At 36.8% G+C, this 21,718-nt stretch overlaps 1 protein-coding gene across 8 annotated transcripts in view; it reads left to right on the top strand.

The window, feature by feature from the left end:
* The window catches only part of SMARCA2 (SWI/SNF related BAF chromatin remodeling complex subunit ATPase 2), a 203,918-nt gene that overhangs the window by 110,611 nt on the left and 71,589 nt on the right, over positions 1–21,718 (top strand). For all 8 annotated transcript variants that reach the window (XM_072610780.1, XM_072610788.1, XM_072610797.1 and 5 more), the window contains 6 exons: positions 995–1,102; positions 1,751–1,837; positions 6,205–6,251; positions 7,276–7,442; positions 14,198–14,361; positions 17,923–18,150. In XM_072610780.1, the coding sequence (XP_072466881.1) occupies positions 995–1,102; positions 1,751–1,837; positions 6,205–6,251; positions 7,276–7,442; positions 14,198–14,361; positions 17,923–18,150 (801 nt within the window). The remainder of the gene's footprint in view (positions 1–994; positions 1,103–1,750; positions 1,838–6,204; positions 6,252–7,275; positions 7,443–14,197; positions 14,362–17,922; positions 18,151–21,718) is intronic.

Below are 21,718 nucleotides of genomic sequence, written 5' to 3'. Positions count from 1 at the left end.
AATTAATATTCAATTTCTCTTCACCTGGGACTGCCTTCTCCTGGCTCTGAGAGCAGAGAATAACTTGATCATTTTTTAATCAATTAATTAAATATTAGGCTGACTATTAATTTATTTTTAATCATATTCTGTCAGTTTTCTAAAGTGTCTATTATGTAAAAACATATTTTTATTCTTGGAATTGTAAAAAATTTTAAAGCATAATGTGAGTAAGTTATGTGGATAGATTTTATTCATCAGGTATTATTCGGTGTCTAGCAAGTGTGCAAATATGTACAACATGTAAATAATCTTTACTTCTATAATTCTCTATTGGGCTATGATTATATTCCAACCAAAAGCAAGTGAGACTTCTTCCCCTCCCTCAACTGGTCATAAAGCTATATCTGCCTAGAAAAATAACTTACTTCCTTTTGCCTTTTGAAGAAAGTATGTTGTATTTTCCCAGGTCTCAAAAACGTGGCTGATGCTATCCTGTCTAGAGGTATAAGGAAATTTCTTTCTAGTGTTGGCATTATGTACTGCTACATCTGACCTTTTAAAAATGTTTTACACATCTAACAAAGAAAATCATAAACTAATAGCCATTCATTGATTTTCCTAAAAACCCTTTCAATGCATACAGTGTGAGGAGGAAAGGCATATTAAAAATCTCTTTTATGGGTTGCTTTGTTGGAAAGTGTTTGGATAATTGTAAGCCAAACTCCCTCAGATCTGACCAGGACAAGAAATCTCTGTAGACGGGTGCCCCAATTATAACCTTTTGAAGTAACCATTATAATAAATTATTGATGTGGCTTGACTACAACAGTAAGGTGACCAGTCTCTTCTATTCCTTTCCCTTCTTGAGTTCTAAGATAAAAAGGAACCTTTCATAATGGCAGCAGGGACACCAGCTTTTAAAAGGAGGAAGAACCAGCAGTTATGACTCCTTAATGTTCTTAGAACATGATAATAGCCTTTTTTCTCTTACCTAGTGTTCTCTTTTACACAGGTTGAATATGTGATCAAATGTGACATGTCAGCACTACAGAAAATATTGTACCGCCATATGCAAGCAAAGGGGATTCTTCTCACCGATGGTTCAGAGAAAGATAAGAAGGTATGCAGGAAGATGATCCCACTTAAGATGTGAAATTGTATTGTTCCTAATGGGCAACATATTGAATAATCATTGTGAGGTTCTTTGCCAATGCCAATTTGCATAAATTGAATTTACGGGGTTCCTCTTGGTGCTGTTTTGCTTGACAGAAAGTCTCTCATCTAATGAGAGATGGATAAAAGGGAAAGCATCAGAATGCCAACCTAGTTAGCTCATCTGTGTCTGTTTTCTTAGTTATAGTTAATGTACAGAAGTGCAAAGACTTGCGCTCTGTCTAGGTGGCAGGATGGCATATGGAAGGTTTTAAGCCCAATTTGAGATCCTGAATAAAATGACTCTGCTTCTGTCTGTTCAGACCACTTACGAATAACCACTCACATTACAAAGCCGCTAGTTTGGCACAGACCCTGTAACTGGGATCTCATTCTTCTGCCTGAGCTAATCACAAGGAATATGTTGTATCATAACTTACGGGCTGCTCTGTGGTGTAAGAACTTGACTGCCATGAGTCTGGAGAGTTATTTAGAGGACATTTGTGGCAGGTGGCCCCTTCTAACTTCAGACTTCATTGGAAGCCTCTCTAACTGCAAACGGAGCCTTTATTTACTAGTGAATATCCCCTTTTGCTTTTTTTTTTTTTATTCCTAGGGCAAAGGAGGGGCTAAAACATTAATGAACACTATCATGCAATTGAGAAAGATCTGCAATCACCCATATATGTTTCAACACATTGAGGTAAGTTTGCCCCCACTTTGTTTATTGACATCAGGATAAGAACAGTTGGTACAGGAAATACATATTAAGTTCCAAAGTCAGACTAACATGTTCTGATAGATCAGAGGTCAAGAATTTGGAGACTGAACTTTGCCAACTACGGATTCATATAACATTCGTTGCTTTTACATCTAGAATTCCATATGAAGCAATAGAAAGGAAAGACCTTGGTTTGTTGTTGTTGCTGAGTCATATCTGACACTTTGTGACCCCATTTGGAGTTTTATTAGCAAAGATACTGGAATGGTTTGCCATTGCCTTCTCCAGTTCATCTGACAGATGAGAAAACTGAGTTTAAGTGACTTGCCCATGGATAAATGCCAGAGAGGCAAAATTTGAACTCAGGTCTTCCTGACTGCAGTCTCTGTACTCTATCCACTCTATCACCTAGGGTAGGTTCATAAAATACCTTGCAGAAAGTAGAATTAATAAGTGTTTGTTGTATTGTGAGGATGTTACTGTGAGTTAAGATAATGTCAACGCTGTCTGACTTCTTTATGGGAATGACATTACAATGAAAGGATAATTTATTAGTGTACTTTGAAAATGAACATTCCTTAAACATAAGATATAACTTTAAACATTCGCTCACCTATTAAGATTATTTTTTCTTTCATAGGTTCTTACTACTATAAAATAAATTCCTGATTGGATCCCAAGCCCCATTTCTCTACTAAAATCTATTTTTAGGGAAAAGAGCCATTTCAGTCATATTCACTTTATCTGAATAAATTTCCCAAACTGCCAGTAATTTACAACAGCAGGGCTGCTGATTTCAGCAGGGTGGAAAGAGAGCCACCGTTGTTTTTCCCCTTGCCAGTGAAGAAAACAGGAAGAAAAGGGGAAAACAGGTTTTTTGTAAATTATTTGCTCCTACAGCTGTTTTTGTTGTGTAACTACCACAGACAGTTGTGCTGAAGAAATTGGAAGAAATTCCCTGTCAAGACTATTTGCTCCCACTAAAGATCAGTGAAAATTGGACTGGTGGTAGCTGGTCATTTGGACCTTAGAACATATGGTAGCATAGAAAGGCTCCCAAGTATTCCATAGAGGATCTTTCTGCCTTCCTTTTGGGAACCTTATTAATCAGAAGGATCCTTTGAATATGCCATCTACAGGGTACTTCTCCTGGGTATGGTGTGGAGTGAGAGTGAGGGACATAATCCCCATGCAGAGAAACATACAGTAATTTCAGCTTCCCACTGGGGGAATCTAGACACACTCAGATAATAACATAAGCTCCCTAAACACATATTCTTAAACTAAATCCAAGTGGAAAGTATGCTGGTTCTGGGGTCACAAGATCAGAGTTTAAATTCTGCTTTTGATGTTTAATAACTGTGTAATCTTGGGCAAGACACTTGATCACCAGAGGACTCAGTTTCCTCTTTTGTAAAATGAGGTGATTGGATTACATAGTCTCTGAGGTTTCATCTGGTGCTACATGTGTGACGCTAGGCTGCCATGACAGAAATGATGATTTAGAGAGATACACACATACATAATAATTACAGGAAAAAGATTTGAGTTAGGTGAGTGTTTAGAGCAGGGACTCAGCTTTTTTTGTGGCTAGGCCTAGGGGTGTACTAGAACCAGGCTGAATTCACTCAGGAGAGCCAGCTGTTACATTTTCACTGTATTTGTTGTTGCTCAGTTGTGTACAACTTTTCATGACCCCATTTAGTATTTTCTGGCAAAAAATCTGGAGTAGTTTGCCATTTCTTTGTCCAGCTCATTTTACAGATGAAGAAACTGAGGCAAACAGGGTTAGGTGACTTATCCAGGGTCACACAGTTAGGAAGTGTGACTTTGAGCTCAAGTCTTCCTGACTCCAGGCCTGACACTCTCTCTACTGTGTCACCTAGCTACCTACTTATACCTCAGAAGTGTCAAACACTTTAAACCAGGGTTTGATTTGTCTTTTCCTTGACTGTTTAGACTTAATGAAGTGATGAGAAAAAATGTAAATAATGTAGACTGAACTTGAAAGTGTTCCGTACATACTCTTAGGCATTTTTTGAGAAGCAGTTGTTATATATTCATGAGCACCCTCCTGCTGATGAAACCTGCAGACCTTTCTCAGAATAAGCTTTTAAAATACATAAAGTAAAAATACCCTGGATTACAAATTCATGGACCCCAGGTTAAGAACTCCTTGAAAAGACCTGAGTCATGTCATGTTAACCTTTTGCCTACCAGATATATTACCCCTGAAAACATTTCATGGAAAACTCACACTGACATAGCTGCATCTTCCCTAAATCGATAGTTACAAGGTATCCTCAGGGTGAATTTTTTTGGCATAGTTGTTATACTTTAGTATTTGTAAGTGATAACCTAGAGATGAAATAACACACCCACAGACACATACTTCCAGCAGGAATTTTTATGCTGGCATATTAAAATATTTAATTTTAAAGTTACTGGGAATTTAAGATATCACTTTCTATATTTTATCTTCACACAGAGCTTTTATGCACCACCTAGCTAATGGGCACCATGATGTATGCTTTTGAATAAAAGCAGGACAATGTAGGTCATATTTCTCAGAGAATCATGATTCTTTGTGATTGATATGTTTTCCACTGATGCCTTTTACTTTCCAAAGCACTTTTATACGTATGTATGTATCTGTGTAAAATATACATATGTATATATATATTTATATACATACATATTATCTCTTGTGATCCTCACAATGTCTGGTAAGAAAAGGATCAAGCAGAACAGTCCAACTCTGCTGAATGTGAAACTGGCCACTTCCCGGCCCCAAGGCGTGAGAGTTTCCTTGCATCAGGACTTTTTCTTAGGGTTAGTCCAGTTTGAATACTTCCAGGGCAGAAGTTTTCACGAAAACTTCTATTTATAGAGCATGACCGACATTAGACCTAAAGGAGAAACTGTCCTGAGTAGAGAAGATAAAGAGGGAAAGGTAGATTGCTGCTTCCAGGTAAGTGATAGCTTAGGGACGTGAGATTTGGAGCAGGCAGGAGCCACAGAGATCACTGAGCTCGTCTGTCATTTCACACCTGAGAAAACAGGCTTAGGGTGCTGACACGAACAGCTCTTGATCACACAAGGCATGGTTAATAGACTGGGACATCCATTGGGGGATGCTTACCAGGCCAGAGAAGACCTTCATTTCATTCACACGAAAACAGGAAAATTATGCTGAATAAATATACTCCTCCCTAGAACTAGAATGCTGCAAATCATGTGATTAACTACTGTATTGTAGGTATTTGGCAGATGTTTGTTGAATTGACTCTAAAGGTGGAATCAGGAGATTTGATAGTCAATCTTAAAATATCAAAATTACTTTTCCAATTAGGATTTCAGAGTTCAAGAAAAATGATCACTCTTGTTTTATTGCTGTAAAATATTTACTTTAAAAAAAATTGAACATTAATTTACTATCCCCTTGACATACATTCCAGTGGGGAAAATTTGTGTTGTTGTGTGGCATCAGGGAATCAACAAACAAGTATTTAAGCCTCTCCTATGTTTGTGCTACTTTAGTGGGTACAAGGGATACCAAGATATAAAATGCTCAGGAACCTACATGCTTTGGAGGAAAGATAGCACACATACACATAAGTACATACAAATATGTGTGTATATTTATGTAAAAGTTTGCATATGTGTGTATACATACTTTTATATATATGTATATATATACATACATTATATATATATATCTATATATCTATATATATGAACTTTTTTCCCATATATGACCTGAGCTCAAACCCAGCCTCAGGCATTTATTAGCTGTATGATCCTGGGCCAATGACTTAACCCCCTGTTTACCTCAATTTCCTAATCTGTAAAATTGGGATAGTAACATCACCTTCCTTGCAGGGTTGTTGTGAGGATCAACATGATAATGTTGCAATGCCTATAAATGATAATAACATGATAATAATTGTAAGCATGATAACATGGTAATAATGGTAAAGCATGATAATTACTGTAAAGCACTTAGCACAGCACCCCGTAAATGTTAGGTATCATCATCATTATTATTAAAAATACATAAGAAATAAGTGGAAAAGCCCATCATACTTGTAGGAAATTGAATTGCAGAAAAGTGAAGTACCCAAAGTCACACGGTAAATTACCCCAGAGCTGTGGTTAGAACTCAAACCCTTGTGGTTGCATATAGATAAGTGCTACTTTTCCTTTGTATTTTTTTTTTTTTTTTACTATATGCTAGGATAGAATGTCAATATGAATTGATAAATAAGTTTGTGCACAGTGTTCACTGAGCCCTCTGTTCAAATGATCAGATTTAAGCTAAAACCATTTATCTTTTGTTCCTGTTTAAGGAATCCTTTGCTGAGCATCTAGGCTACTCAAGTGGGGTTATCAATGGGTAAGTCTAATGATTTTTTCCTTCCACAAAATCCTGAACTGTGTTCTACTTTTCTCCATTTCTCTACAGACAGTGAAAATTCACTCACTTTGAAAACAGGTATCCAGATTTTGCTAGCCTCTAAATACTCTTATCTCCTATTAGGAGCTATAGAAGTTGTTAAATCAATTTTATACTCATTCACTTTGTATGCATATTTTTTTTTTCTCTTGACAAGTGGCTATTTCTAGAACAAAGATCCACTTCAGTGTACTAAATGGTACCTTTGAGTTTGGAGTAAGTTGAGGCTTCAAAAGATTCTTATTTGTAATCAAAGCATACTTTATGCAGGATGATAATCTAATTGCATCCTAAACATATACCGAAAACTAACCTGAGCACAAAGGAAAAGCAAATCTTTGTTCCGCAAGTGAAAAATTAATGGCTTTTCAGGTATTGTAAATGATGGACTGTTTTAAAAAAATTAATGGAAGTGGAATCAGTCCTCTATGATACAGTCAAAAAATGGAGTTTAATATTATTGGCTACAGTGGGAACATTGATAATAATGTCAAGTGGAGTTAATCAGTAGAGTAAAATTCTTGGTGATGGTAGAAAGACTCCCAATCAAGTCTTAGTGATTCATCATGGCCCATGGTAATGAAAAAGGAAAATTGGTTGACTATGGAATGAAAAATCTGAATCCACTGACTTTTTTCCAGTAAACAAAAATTTTGCATAGTCCTCAAACAGGGAATTTTTAGATGAACATGCGGTAAAACAATAATGTAGTCAAAAGGAGGGGGAAAATTTTGTCTTTTACCTCTCCTGTATGGAATGTTTAAATGTTTTGATGCCAGGCAAGAAAAACCGTGTAATATCTGGGCCATTTCACCATCTTAAACACAAGATTTTCATTGATTGGATGAGAGAGGTGAGAGAGGTGTCTTGAGTCTTGGCATGGGGTTTGACGCACAGTAAGCAAGTCATGAGATTCTTTTGGACATGCTGACTGACTGATGGCTGCCCTCTTTTCCTGGGACAGAGCTGAACTCTATAGAGCCTCGGGGAAGTTTGAGCTCCTGGACCGCATCCTTCCAAAGCTGCGGGCCACCAATCACCGAGTACTGCTTTTCTGCCAAATGACATCCCTCATGACCATCATGGAGGACTACTTTGCTTTTCGGAATTTCCTTTACCTACGCCTTGATGGTAAGTTAACAAGAAACCTGGGCACATGGATTTGTGTGATCAGAAATTTGAAGGAATAACAGGCATTTGGAGTTAGCCTCTGCCAAAAAGGGGAAAATGGTGGCAAAGAATTAACTTACAGACTGCTTTTGTTCTAGGTGGGGATTTTCACTCCTTTCAGCTTAAAGTTAGCAAAACTAAAACTATTAACATAGCAGTTCATCCCACTAAAAACTCAATCCAGATCATTTACAAATAGTTTAAAAGGTTATGCTTAAGGATCCTCATTTATCAATCATGTCCCCTAGAGTGTCTTCTGCCATCCCTTGACATTTCCCATAAATAGTCAACAGGTTTCAAGCCCATGAATTGCCCGGCTCTGACTTGGCAATATAGAGTTTCATCCTTGATTTAAGACCTTCTTTTATATGGACAAATCATCTACTTTACAGACATTGCTAGGCTTGAAAATACCCTGATGTACCAAGGCCAACTGAGGCTCTTGGTGAACTTTTCCTTTCTCTTGCCCCCTATTCACATCTGGGGATGGGACCAGTTTTCCCCTAAACTGAAAAAACCTATCAGAGATTGATGGGAAAAACCAAAGAAAAGTGCTTCATTTTTCTGGCATTATCAGTAACAATCCTTTGAAGCTCCCAGTAGCATAGCATGCTTCTTTAGGAGTAGGAAGATGTCACAAGACTCTTCTGTTTTCCAGATAGCCAGGGAAAAGATAAACCTCAACAGGAAGTTATACAAGTGGCAGTGTAAGAGAAGTGGGAGAACCACAGTCTCTCATTCTGTCAAAGACAAACTAAAAGGGACAATAGGGAGCCTGATCACTCAAGAAGCATACCCACTGACTTTAGAGTTGGCCACCCCAACTCCCTATCCTGGACCTTTTGTCCTGCCCTCTTCCCATGCTTCACAGACCCTACTCTGCAGAGCTTTTGCTGTGGGCCACAAGGAAGAAATACCAATGACCTGAGGGAAGCCCCATCTCTGACTGCCCAGCACATAGGGAAACTCAGAGGAGATCATGATCTTATGGGGAAGAAAGGTATTCCTCAGGGCCATGAAGGCATCCTCCCCTCATATGATAATGATACAAGTTGTCTACACAGGGCCTGTAGTGCTAATACACCATATGGCAAGTCCATTATGGGTTGAATTGTCTTTCATGGACTTGTCTGGCAGCCTACCCTACATTGTTAACATTGTAAGTCTGTTGTTTGGCTCTCAGAGCACATTTTCCCACAAGAATGAGCAATTTTTTTTTTTCTGGATACAAAATGGTATATATTTTCAAGTGAGACAAGTCTATATGAGCCTAAGAAGATGAATCTTTTGCTTCCAGTGTTATGCCACCAACATAAAAAGATAACAAACTTAAAAAATAAAATGAAAACTCTTGGTTACTGAAATCATAAGGAGGATTTAGAGAGATATTCCCTAAATTGTTAAATGACTTTGTAAATAGCCATAATTAAGACCAAGAAAATAAAAATTTTTGAAATTTTACAAACAGGGGATGTCATGTGAATCTGAGGACTGATTTAATGATGGTACACAATTTCATGTTGGGGGATTAATCAGGGTTTAGATTTAATGCCAGAATATAATGCAGCAAATTATAGTTTTTACATTAAAAAATAAAATTGTTTGAAAATTTGGGGGTAGGCATGAACTGTGATTTCACTGATATTAGAAACTCTTAAAGAGTGAACACTTTCTGTAAATTAACATCTTCATTGTAATGTAGAATGCTGAGAAGTTATGTGACTGCCACTGGGCTAGGAAAATTAGGAAAGTTACATTTCTTCAGTTCTAGTGTTGTTACTGCTTTTTCTTCTTTGGCCCATAATACAATTACTTGGTTGCCTCTTTTGGATCATTGATTTTTAATTTTTTTTAACTTAGTTATTAGAATTCCATTCTTAGTTTAGTGTCTGTAAAAAGGAAAAGATGTATTCTTTACCAAGATGAAACTTGAGATATCTTTTCATCCTAGGGCAAATTTCCTTTCTATTCATTCTTAGGTACGATTCTTCTTCTTTTCTTTTTGTGTTTTATTGACAGAACCAATGGTAAAAAGAAAAAAAATAAGTAAATAGAACCAGTGATCTCATACCTATTTCACATCTCCCCTAAAAACCCTGAAATTTCTGTTTTCACTATCAGGTTGTTAAGTGACTGATTGAAAGGATTTAGTTGCTTAATGGAGATCTTCAGTTTTTCCTCTATTCCTACCTAGGATTTGCTAGTGATTCTTTTTCCCTGCACCATGTGTGTTTAGGATATATGTACATACTGGAAAGATTCCTAGATCAGACATCAGGCGACACCTGTATTAAATGTGGCATCAGAAGCTTAGTAGCAGCATGTCCCTGGGGAAATCATATAACCTTTCAGAAATATTAGTTTCCTCATTTACAAAATAAAGATATTGAAATCTGTAGCATTTATTTCACTGAATTTTTATTGTGAGGATTGAACGAGATAATGTATTTAAAGTGCTTTGTAAACTTTACAATGTTATAGAAATGTCAACTATTATAAAAATACTAATGGCACAGTTCCTGGCACATAGTCTGTATTAAATTAGTATTTATTGAATGCATGAATAATTGTGAATACTATGTTACCTTTAATATATTAATTTTTACTCTTTTCTTTAGTTAAGAAATCACATTTCCATTGATGGCATATGTTCAATAAATGAAATAAGAATAACGCTGAGGAAATGTGTGATCAGAAAAGGTCAATGGTTCATTTTTAAAGGCATCGGTCATAAAGTTCAGTTACAACCTGATATCATTCTTTGAGTATTTTCACTTAGTATCTCTCACATTTTCCAGCTTTAACTTGCATCTTTTCCTTAAAAGCTAACAGTTACCTTCTTTCTAGGAACTCTGCATTTGAAGGAAATTCTTTCACTAAACTGCTGCCATTTCATATTCTGTGAAGTGTTGTGGTACCCAATAATTCATAACACTTCATCTTGTCCCCCTTCACAAACACTTTACACACCCAATTCTTTACCACATAGTGTCACTAACAAGTTGTTTTTGGATCCCTTCACTCTAAAAAAGGGAGCCCTGGGAATGAACTTTTCTAGAAGGAGAGAAACCTGTTTTCTTGCTTTACTTGAAACAAAGGTTTTAATGTCTTAAAGGCGGCTGGAGGGATTTCTCCCTCTGGAGTCTTGAGCAGTTTCCCAGGACTATGCACATTTTTCTTTAGGATCTAGGATTTCCTTATCCTACTACCATTTCTTTCTTACTATCTGGCCAAAAGTTTTACCTTTTGGTAAACTAAATTAGGGTAACCAAAGAAAGGAGATCATGTTTGAGAAATATTATAATCTTCCAAGCTTCATTTCATTTGATTAATTGAGCATTTCTAGTCCATGTCGCTGGAAAGGTACACTTGTTTGTCTAGTGTAGAATTATAAGTGGATATATTTAGCAGATAATACAAATAGTATCTAAAATTAAAATACTTTTTTAGCAAAAAAAACAAAAAACACACTAATATAATTCTTCCTGAGGCTTTATTCAGAAACTTTCCAAAGTTTCATATTCTAACTCAAGAAAAAAGAAATTTTAAAAACCTGAAGTTAAATACATGTTCCTATCATGATCTTCTCTGACAAAAATGAGTGAGTTTCAAGCTTTCAGACAACAATGAAAAAACAGTTTAATATTTATACTTATGGAAACAAGTATTGGATGTCCCCAAAGTCTCAGTGTAGTTTCAGACTGTTAGATTTTTGGTGTCCCAAACTTAAAACTGCACTGAGACTTTTGCAACATCCTGTACATGGTTCACTCCTGTACACTTTCTAATATCCTTCACGGATATGGCTACTATCTCTTTGGCCATGTCAAATGTGTCTGTCTCTAGATATGGTCTATATCAAAAAGTACAAGAACATGAAAGCAGCTTTTACTAAACATGTTGAATCCTTCACCACCTATGACAAGCAATTAGGTCTGGAAGAAATCCTTCCAGGGTAAATGGTATCTTATCTGAAAATGATACAGATGAGTTGATTATCAACAAAGATCCCAACTTATGATTCTGTTCTGCTTTCTGCATGTGTCAAGGGTACCTAACCTGATCCTCAATAAGATGCTATGGTTCTGCATTATAGGGGATTAAATATGATTTTTCCAACTTTTACAATTAAAGTTTTATTCTGGTTATGTCTTTCATAAAAATATGATTAAATTCTTTGCTTCTGCTGATTGGCACTAGGCAGAAAAATTTTGGAATTCCTCTTTATTTTTTAAACCTTCTGTTACATTGAGAACCTATTGGCAGCTTTGGTAGAAAAATCTAGTTAGTTTCATTTTAACCATATGTACTTTACCCATGTCATAATTTATCATTTGTTCAAGATTTTATTCTAACATAGGCAAGGTGAACTTTTGCCCTTTAACCCACCTAGATGCATAGTTTTTAATTCCTGCTTCCAGAAAACATGTCATTGTCTCTAAAAATGTGTGTGTATGTGTGTATGCATGTACATACAAATACTTAATATTTAAAAACCAGTTGCTTAGCATAGGAACTGGAATATAGTAGGTACTTAATGTTTATTGAATGAATGAATAAATACGCACAATGCAACATTAAGATAGGCTATTATATCTTTTCTTCCGATGGTCTTTCATTAAGTTTAATGATAGCTCAATAAGAGCTAATTTGTATAATTGTACAATTATTATTTTATTGGTACATCTGGGTAAATTATACAATATTGCAAAAAATCTTTTAAAATAACATCATTCATCATTTACCATCTCTTAGAAAGCCAGCAACATTGACCCAAACACCTCTGAACTGAAAATATATCCCATTTATTTCAAGTATTATTCAAGACAACAAATGCCACCAAAGAACTCCTTGGAATTCATGATAAAAGGATTAGAGCTGTAGCTCAATCAATCAATCAATAAACACTTTATAAAGTGCCTACTATGTGTCAGGCACTCATCTTTGAATATTAATGATCTTAGAAATGGTAAACTGAGATTTAGAGACAGGTGATTCACTAAATAAGACTCATATTCTAAGTTTTTCTCCTTTGAAAGCAGAGTTTACTTAGAATTTTCTTTTTTTTCTATTATGGTACCTTTAATTTTTACTAAATAGCGAGAACAGAAATAATAAGCAGCACATTGTGTTTTCAGCATAATTGCGATCTTGATTCTGATGGCAACTTGATTCTTTAAGTATTTTATTCCTTAATCGTTTCTTTGACTTTAAATAGCAGTTTTTGTATAGAAAACTGTGTACTGTCATATAACTCACAATAGTATCTTCTAGTAGCCTAAACGACCATTTTTTTCTGCCCAAAGATAGTCACATGAAGGTGGAAGACAATTTTGTCTTGAGATTTTAGGTACACAGCACTTTAGATTTTTTTTTTCAAAGTTGCAAAATAAGATTTACGCAGAAATGCCTTAAATTTTGTAGTTATGCTTTTTTAACTGTAGGTAATAGACTAGATGTATTAAAGATCCCCAGATTCTGAGTAATGTTCTCTAGACCAGAATTGGGGAAGGCAGGGGCTCCAGGTTCATTTTTATCATTTACCTGCTTTGTGACCCTAGTCTTAACCTGTCAGAGTCTGCATGTCCTTATCTATAAAATGGGGATTAGAATACTCATACTACCGATCTCACAGGGTTTCTATGAGGAAAAGCTATTGTTTATTTCCCACCCCCCAACTCAGGACTTGCTTCCCCTACTTTCCACCCCTGAGTGACCTTTTGAAATACCTATCAAGAATCCTCAATTCCATCTCTAGGCAAATTACATTCCATTTACAATAAATAAAACATGGACACTTACTTGAGACTCAGAGACAAATGATTTATAAGTACACACAGCTAGCAAAACATCAGAATAAAATCAGAACTCAGGTGACACAGGTTTTATTTTTTCTCTATATTTTATACTTTCCTCAAAATATGTTGACTCTATTGATAATACAAGATAAAAAGAAGGGGTCCTCATGTTTATGACTTCGGAAGGAGTAATGCTGCTGTACCCTGTCCCAGTCAATCCAAATCTGAGGAATTGTGCTCAGTTTTGGGCATCACATGTTGCGAAGGATATTAGTAAGCTGAAGTATCCAGAGGAGGGTGACTATACATGGCATGGAGATCATGCCATGTGAAGACAGGTGGAGGAAATTGGGAATATCTGACCCAGAGAAGAGATGACAGAGAGAAAAGCTGTTTTCAAGTATTTTGAAGAATGCTTGTGGGCCATAGACTGGCTATGCTTTGCCTTAGAAGGCAGAAATAAGCATATGAGGTGGACGTTGCAAAGAGGTCAAGTTAGACTTGACCTTCAGAAAGACTCTAACAGTCAGAGCTTTGGAGAACAGAATGGGCCCCCTTGGGAGATAATCAGATGCTCTCCTTTGGAGGTATTCAAGCAAATACTGGATGAGAGCTTATCAAGTCAACAAATATTTGGTAAGTGCCCACTGTGTGTAATGCACAGTGCTTTTCTCCAGGGGTACAAAGAAAGTATTCTTGCATTGTATATCATAGAGGGCATTCTTGTTCAGGCATGGGTTGAACTTGATGGCTTCTGATTTCTCTTCTCATTTTGAGATTCTGTCATTTAAAGTAAAAGTATTTCTGTATAAGGAGGTGTTGGTATGGTTTGTTTCATTTTTAAACTTTGCGTTGTTTTTTAAACTTCACTCAATTGGAAAATTCCTCTTCCTTCTGTCTTCTTCCATTATCCATCAGGTACCACAAAATCAGAAGATCGTGCTGCCTTGCTGAAGAAATTCAATGAGCCTGGTTCACAATTTTTCATTTTCTTACTGAGTACCAGAGCAGGAGGCCTGGGCCTGAACCTTCAGGCAGCTGATACTGTGGTCATCTTTGATAGTGATTGGAATCCACACCAGGTGTGCATGTCTTGACTTATTTCAATGCTTCAGCAGCCATGATGAAAGCTGGCTAGAGAAAAAAAAATCAGTCATAGTTATTGTCTGCATAGGACACAGCAGGAAGGAAAACAACAGAGAGCCCACAGATAGATCATCTTTGCTAGGTGAAACCTTGGAGCACTGGTTAATACTGGCATGCATAGTCTTTGGAGAACCAACTTAGAGATATATAAGCACGGTTTCTTCTCAGCCTTAGCATCCGTTCCTTGGCATCTTCTTTGCCAAAGCATGTGTTGGTTTGTAAAATTCTGCTCTGTGATTTGTTTAGATGAATTGCCAAAGGTAAGATTATTTTTTAAAATTCCACTTTTGAAAATACCACTCTTAAACTCAGTCTCATGTTCTATTTATCCAAGCAGGATTATGGTTAGTCCCTTTATTTGGGGGGTAGATAGGGCACAGAAATTGTTGCTACTTTTTAATAGAATGACTGCACTGCAATTTTGATTTATTAAATTATATTTAATGATTCTAAAATACTTAATTTTAAAATATGTAGAGTCAGAAAGCCTTTTTCAGCTAAAAGATGCTTTGGCATACAGTAAAAAACTTTTAAAAAGTTTATAGTACTTTCTGAATTTTAAAAATGTTTTTGGGATGACTACCATTTGATATTCAGGTCAGTTTGCTCACCTCACCACTCAAAATGACAGCTTCTTAATTTGCTACCCTTTTAATTAGGATAGTCTACTAGTCAATAAGCATTTATTAAGGCCTGCTGTGTTCCAAGAAGTTTCCTAAGTGCTGACCCAGTTTCTTTCTTCCTTTACTTTCTGGTGATCCTGTGGATGAATGAATACAGTTCACTTAATTTTTACCTTTTTTTTTCAAAATAAATATCTCTTATCTAACCATTCTGGTATGCTAGATCAGGTCTTTGGAGCCAACTAAAATCAACTGCCCAAAACACTTTTACCATGGGAAAGAATATCAGAGAATTTATATATCAATCTAGAGTGCTATTAAAATTTCATGGATGAGGTTTTTGTGAGTGAGATCCAAAGGTGAAAGAAAAATCAGAATGATAAAATATAAACTCTAAACATTGACTGTTTACTGCATGTTAGCTTCAGGCTAATGAAAATGACATATAGGCAGTGAGTGCATCAACATGACTGGGACCAAAGATTGTACTTTAAATAGTTCACTGGTGGTTTCATCCATTATACTGGGAGACGAGTGTTACCTATCTCTCTTGTGTGGCTCATTCATTGAGAGTAGATGTGGTCAGCTGAAACATGGTCACTTGAAGTCTTCAGTATCCAACTGAGTCACCAGTAACCATATTTACCTAACCTTTGCTTTAAGCAATTTTAAAAATCCTTTTTTAGAGCTTAATTAACATAGTAGGGCTGATGAATGGTATTTTACTTTTAAATTCAAGAGGTATCTGTCATCATAACTAATAAAAATTAAAGCTGATTTATGAAAGAAGACCAGAGTTGCTCTAATGGTTTTCTTAAAGAATGAGTTTATATTAGCAAATTAAACTACTAAAAAAAAAAATTGACTAGGGAAGTCTTACTAGCAGCAGACTCATGCATGGGAAAGTTTCCATCATCCTTCTCAATCCCTTCCCATTCCCGTTGCCAACATTGCTGTTTGTTGACAAGATCAACTTATGTACATTATTTTAAAAATTGGGGATGTTTCAAGTATATTAATTTAACCTTTTTAAAAAATATATGGAAATCACACATTCCGTAGGATACGTGATCTAAAGGAGACCTTCAAAGGTCAGCCTCTATTCTGTCCCACCACCTTGAAGCAACATCACACCTAAATCAATTCAGGACAGGTATAACCATTCTATTACCAATTCCCAAATTGCTTATTATAATGTTTACCAACTTTTTTTCTATAAGAATCGTCTTCCTTCAGTCTAGTTTAAGTTCCGCATATTGCAGTTCCCTCTCCCTTTGTCTTATTTTAGAGAGTAAATAAATCCTGGTCATAAAATGTGCACTTGGCAAATGTTTCATGATCTAGTAAACAGCCCTCGTTCTTTCACAAAGCCTAAAAGGCAAATGCAGCCAACTCCTAGTTATTCAAGGCTAATTAGCCAGTTTGTGGATTACTCACACCCGCCTTTGCTGCTCTCCTCTTTTGCTGCCTGCATATTAACCCTTTCACAATTTATTAGTATCTTCTAGTGAGACCCTGAAATTAGCCATATTGGCTGTTTGTTAAGAGTCCTGTTAAAGAATTGATAATGAAGGAGAAGAATGAAGTATTTGCCAAAAGTAAAGGATATTTTTTCCTGGATTTTAATTTTCCAATGTACAAATAAAGTAAAATAATTAAAAGCTGATTTTGTACCAACTGTGCTCATGCTTGAGCACCATCATATTTATATTCACATTTTCAAATAATCTTATGAAAACATTTTTGCCTAATTAGTCACTTAATTAAAGTCTCTTAATCAGAAATAGCATCAGCAGGCTTTTTGTATTCTTTGGCAAAATGCAGAAGAATTTGTTGTTCAATAGTAAGACCTAATAAAATGTTCCCCAAAATTCTAAAAGCACTCTGGACACCCAATGTTGTGTTTACCTTTGCCTCAGTTGTGGTAGTACCCTCCCCAAAATATCTGAAAGGACTTTTTGCCACAAGTGTTGCATAAAATGATTCTCATCTAATTTGAATTCTGTAATTATGACCATACCATAACTGATTGCTTAGTGCAGTATAATACCTCTGTTCATGAAGAGGTTTCCCACTGACACCTTTCTTTAAGTGCACCCTTTTTTTCCTCCAATTCTTTTAAAAAAGTTTTTGATATCTTTTGTTTTTCATTTTCAAGTATATTCCTCCTCCTCCCCTTTCTATGAGAGGTTGAAACATAGGCAATCTGTGCATAAGGCATCTATTCTAGGATAGCAGCTGGGACAGCTGCCCATAAGAAAATACTTGATGTCAGGATTTTTTAGGCATATGCCTTTCCCATTCAGAATTTCAGGCCGAAGTAAAGGTATTTTATGTGTATATGACATCGTAACTTCAGAACCAAGAATTGCCCTTAGCAGCATATGGTACTATTGAAAGATCTGGAGTCAAGTACCTGTATTAAGTTCATAGCTGTTATTTCTGCCCTATGTGACCTTAGCAAGTCAATTGACATTTGGGCCTCACTTTCCACATCTGTAAAGTGAGGTGCTTGGACTAAATTATCTGCAAAGGCCCTTCTAGCTCTGAATTTACAACAGTTCTTTTGGGAACTCTTGGAGATAAAGAGTGATTAAAGTGCCCATCTCTAGAGACCCGCTTTCTCAACCCTGCATCCGTTTTGGTTAGCCTAAGCCTAAATTTCCTCAGATCTAATCTTCTTCCATCAGTGACCGTCAGTGTCAAGAGACAGTACTCTATTCTTTTTTCACATGCCAGTGACCACGAGGCATTTTGAACACATTTTAAAAAGTCGGTGGGCCACATATTACCATACTTTTCCTTTAAGTATCAGCTCATTTGTTGAGGAACTGGAGAGATGAATATAACATGGCATGTTGTTGTGTTGAACAGGATTTGCAGGCTCAAGATCGAGCTCACCGGATTGGCCAGCAAAATGAAGTCCGAGTGCTTAGGCTCTGCACTGTGAACAGCGTGGAGGAAAAGATTCTGGCAGCAGCAAAGTACAAACTGAACGTGGATCAGAAAGTTATCCAAGCAGGCATGTTCGATCAGAAATCTTCAAGTCATGAGAGGAGGGCTTTTCTGCAGGCTATATTGGAGCACGAAGAGGAGAATGAGGTACTGACCATAGACAAATTATTCTTCATGAAATTAAACAGGAACCTTTTGTCTTTATACAAAACTGCCTCTTTAGCTTTAGAATAAATTCTAGAGTTGATGTTAATTAAGTTAGATTAAGGTCGTTGCAACTTTGTTTTCCAAATGCACAGACTTGAAAATTGTCCAGCTTGTTTATTACAATCTGCTACTAGGTTAAGAGAAGAACAGTTTCTGCATTTGACTGATTAACCGTTAGTTTCACCTCCCTCAGGCTGATGGAATAATACATTTTGTAAATTTCTCATTTGGAGTGCTGCCTCCTGGAGGCCAGATGGAAAACTGCAAAGTAGATCACTTAAAAAAATAATTAGGTTTAAAAAGACAAACGTCTGTAGGGTTCTTTTCCCTGGGAAGAGAAGAGAGTTTTAAGGGCTTTTCCTACCCTGGTCATCTAGGTGCCATATGTCCTATAACCCCAAATAGTATGTAAAAGAAACTGTCTATGTTCTCTCTCTCTAGTATCCCATCCTGGCACTACACAAATCTCTTGCTTACTGCTTTGACTGAGCATATTCCATCAGACACCTTTCCCTTACTTAAAAAGAAAGAACAAATCCAGTCCTCCTTTCCCAGCAGATCTCTGATCCAATAGGAGAATATTAACAAAAGGACCCTCTATTTCGTTAAGTAAAAGTAATCGACAGGAACTGACCATTTGAGCCTAAAAGGACATCAGCATGTGAATAAAAGAATGCAGGATATTTTATAGTCTTTAGATCAATCTACGCTAAGTAAATAAGACCTGAAACTTCCATTTTCGTTGTTCCACGAGAGCTAACCTGTATGATGTGCTCTGCATTCAAAGGCTGAATAATTCACTGCATTAATAGTTGTTGAAAGGGATCACAGAGGCTGTCCAGGCTAATCCACACCTGGACAAGAATCTACTCTACATAAAACTAAAAGGGAGTCAGCTTCTTTGCCTAAATATTTCCAATAAATGAGAACCCACTGCCTTCCAAGGATGCCCATTCTACTCTTAGATAGCATTTTTTCCTTTATATCAAAATTTGGGCAGTATATATGTGTTTGTGTGTGTGTGTGTGTGTGTGTGTGTGTGTATATGTATATTTGTAACTTCCTCTGATTTCATTTAGTTCCTCTTATACGTGGCAGCCCTTTGATTACATGAAGATAATTATTACTAGGAGCAGCTAGGTGGTGCAATGGATACAGTGAAGGACCTGGAGTCAGGAAGACTTATCTTTCTGAGTTCAAATCTAGCCTTAGACACTTACTATCTGGGTGACCTCGGGCAAGTCACTTAACCCTATTTGCCTCAGTTTCCTCATCTGTAAAATGAGTTGGGGAAGAAATAAGCAAACCACACCAGTAGCTCTGCCTAGAAAACCCCAAATAGGGTCACAAAGAATCTGAAACAACTGAACAAAAACAACTTTTCATTACCTTCCTCAGGCTAGCCATACTCAGCTCCTTTAGCTGAGTCCCATATGACAGGTATTCAAGACCTTTCACCATCCTGGTTGCTCTTTTCTGAACACTTTTCAGATCATTAGGTTCTTCCTAAATGGGGCACCTGGAACTGAACGAACACAATACTCCACATATTGTCTGACCAGTACAGTGCCACCATGACCTCTCTGGGCCTGGACATTGCTTGTCTCTCTTATCGATGCCTAAGCTACCTACCACACTGTCCTACCACACTGCTTATTCATGTTGACCTTAACATTTAACTAAAACTCCAAGATTGTTTTCTGATGACTTGCTCTCTAACTCTATTACTTGTGAGCTTGCTGTCTGAGCCCAAATGTAAAATTTATTCCCATTAAATTAAATCTTACTCAATTAGGCAAAATGTTATAACTCAATAAGGTCACTTTGAGTTCTGACTGTTAATAATCAGTAGTCAATAAACATTTATTAAGTACCTGCTCTGTGTCAGCCAGGCACTGTGCTAAGTGGTGGGGATATAAATTGAAAAATTTATATAAATTTATATAAATATAAGTGTGTTTGTATATATATGTATATATATATATATACATATACGTGTGTCTGTGTGTGTGTGTGTGTGTGTGTGTGTGTATATATATTTCCTCCTGAAAGAAGGAAGAATGAAAGGGAGGGAGGAAAGAAGGAAGACAGTTCTTGTCCTTGAGGAGATTATAATTTAATAAGGGAAGATAATACCCCAGAAGAAGTTGAAAGGGGGTGCCACAGGGCACCTGGTCCACAGGAGCATGTCATTTGTGGCATTGAAAATGGGAAATGATGTGATGGCTGGAAAATTCTGGGCCCTCTATAAAGGGAGGCTTTGGGAGGGTTTTTTGTTCTACCCTCCAATCCTCTTTATTTTTTTTTTGAGTGGAGAGGCAATTGAGAATGCTGAAGAAGTGTGGGGTATCAAAACTGAAGCAACCTCCATGATGACATTCATGGAGTGCAAACCAAGCAGAACAGCTGGTAGGATATGAAGAGTCAACAAGTCTTCCCACCAAGTGAATCAGCTGTCTCTCCGAGCATCACATCTTCTGGAAATCTGAAAAACATGTGATCTGTGCCTTTGTCCAGATCACTGAGAAAAATGCTCAAAATTGAGCACATCTCCCTAGAGAGTACTCCCTAGAGTACTCTCCTTCCAGTCTGACATTCAACCAGATTCAAATCTACCTAACTGTACTCTCTTCTAGCTCACCAATCTCCACTGCAAGAGTAGTATGACAGAATTTGTCAGTTGACTCCCTAAAATCTAGATGAATGATCTGTAAAATCCTGTTCTTTAGTAACCCTGCAGAAAAGGAAGGAAGTTGCCAAGCATCAGGTTTCTGGTAACTGTCTCTTTTCTACATGTTCACAATCATTTCTTTAATAGTATATTCCAGATTTATTTTTCTGGAATGTTAGACATTTTCATTGGTCTCTGATTTACAAATTACATATTCTTTCCCATTTTGAAAATCTAAACAAGATCTATGCTTCTCCAGTTCCATGGTATGTCCTACTTCTCCACAGTTTTTCAGAAGGCATTGACATTAAATCATCATTTACATCTCCCAGGTGTAGTGGGTCTGAGCCAAGTGATCTGAGCTCATCGGTGGCAACTAAGTGTTCTCTGATCCACACTTACGTTGAGTATCACTTCCTCATTGGCTGTTTTTGTTCAGTCCTTTCCAGTCTGCACCATTCTTCGCGGCCTGAAAGAGAAAGGGGACAACCCAGGTGGTGCAATGGATAGAATGCTGGGTGTGAAGTCAGGAAGACCTAAGTCCAAACCCTGCCTCAGACACTGTGTGCCCTGGGCAAGTTATTTAACTAGTCTGTGCTTCAGTTTCCTACTCTGTAAAGTGGAGGTAACAATAGCACCTACCTCTCTCAGGGCTGTCGACAAGATAAAAGAAAATATTTGGTATATACTTTGCAAATCTTGAAGTGCTACATAAACACTAGCTATTATTAAACAAAGATGAGTGGAGCGGTTTTGCCTTCTTTCCATGATTAGTAGTTCTGTCTGCTTGATTTTCTATGCCCTTCCTATTTTCTCTGGTATATTTTTAAAAATCCT

The sequence above is a fragment of the Notamacropus eugenii genome, chromosome 1, assembly GCF_028372415.1.
Source record: "Notamacropus eugenii isolate mMacEug1 chromosome 1, mMacEug1.pri_v2, whole genome shotgun sequence".
Lineage (NCBI taxonomy): Eukaryota > Metazoa > Chordata > Mammalia > Diprotodontia > Macropodidae > Notamacropus > Notamacropus eugenii.
Note: the sequence above shows the minus strand (reverse complement) of the source record. Positions and strands in the feature narration are given on the sequence as shown.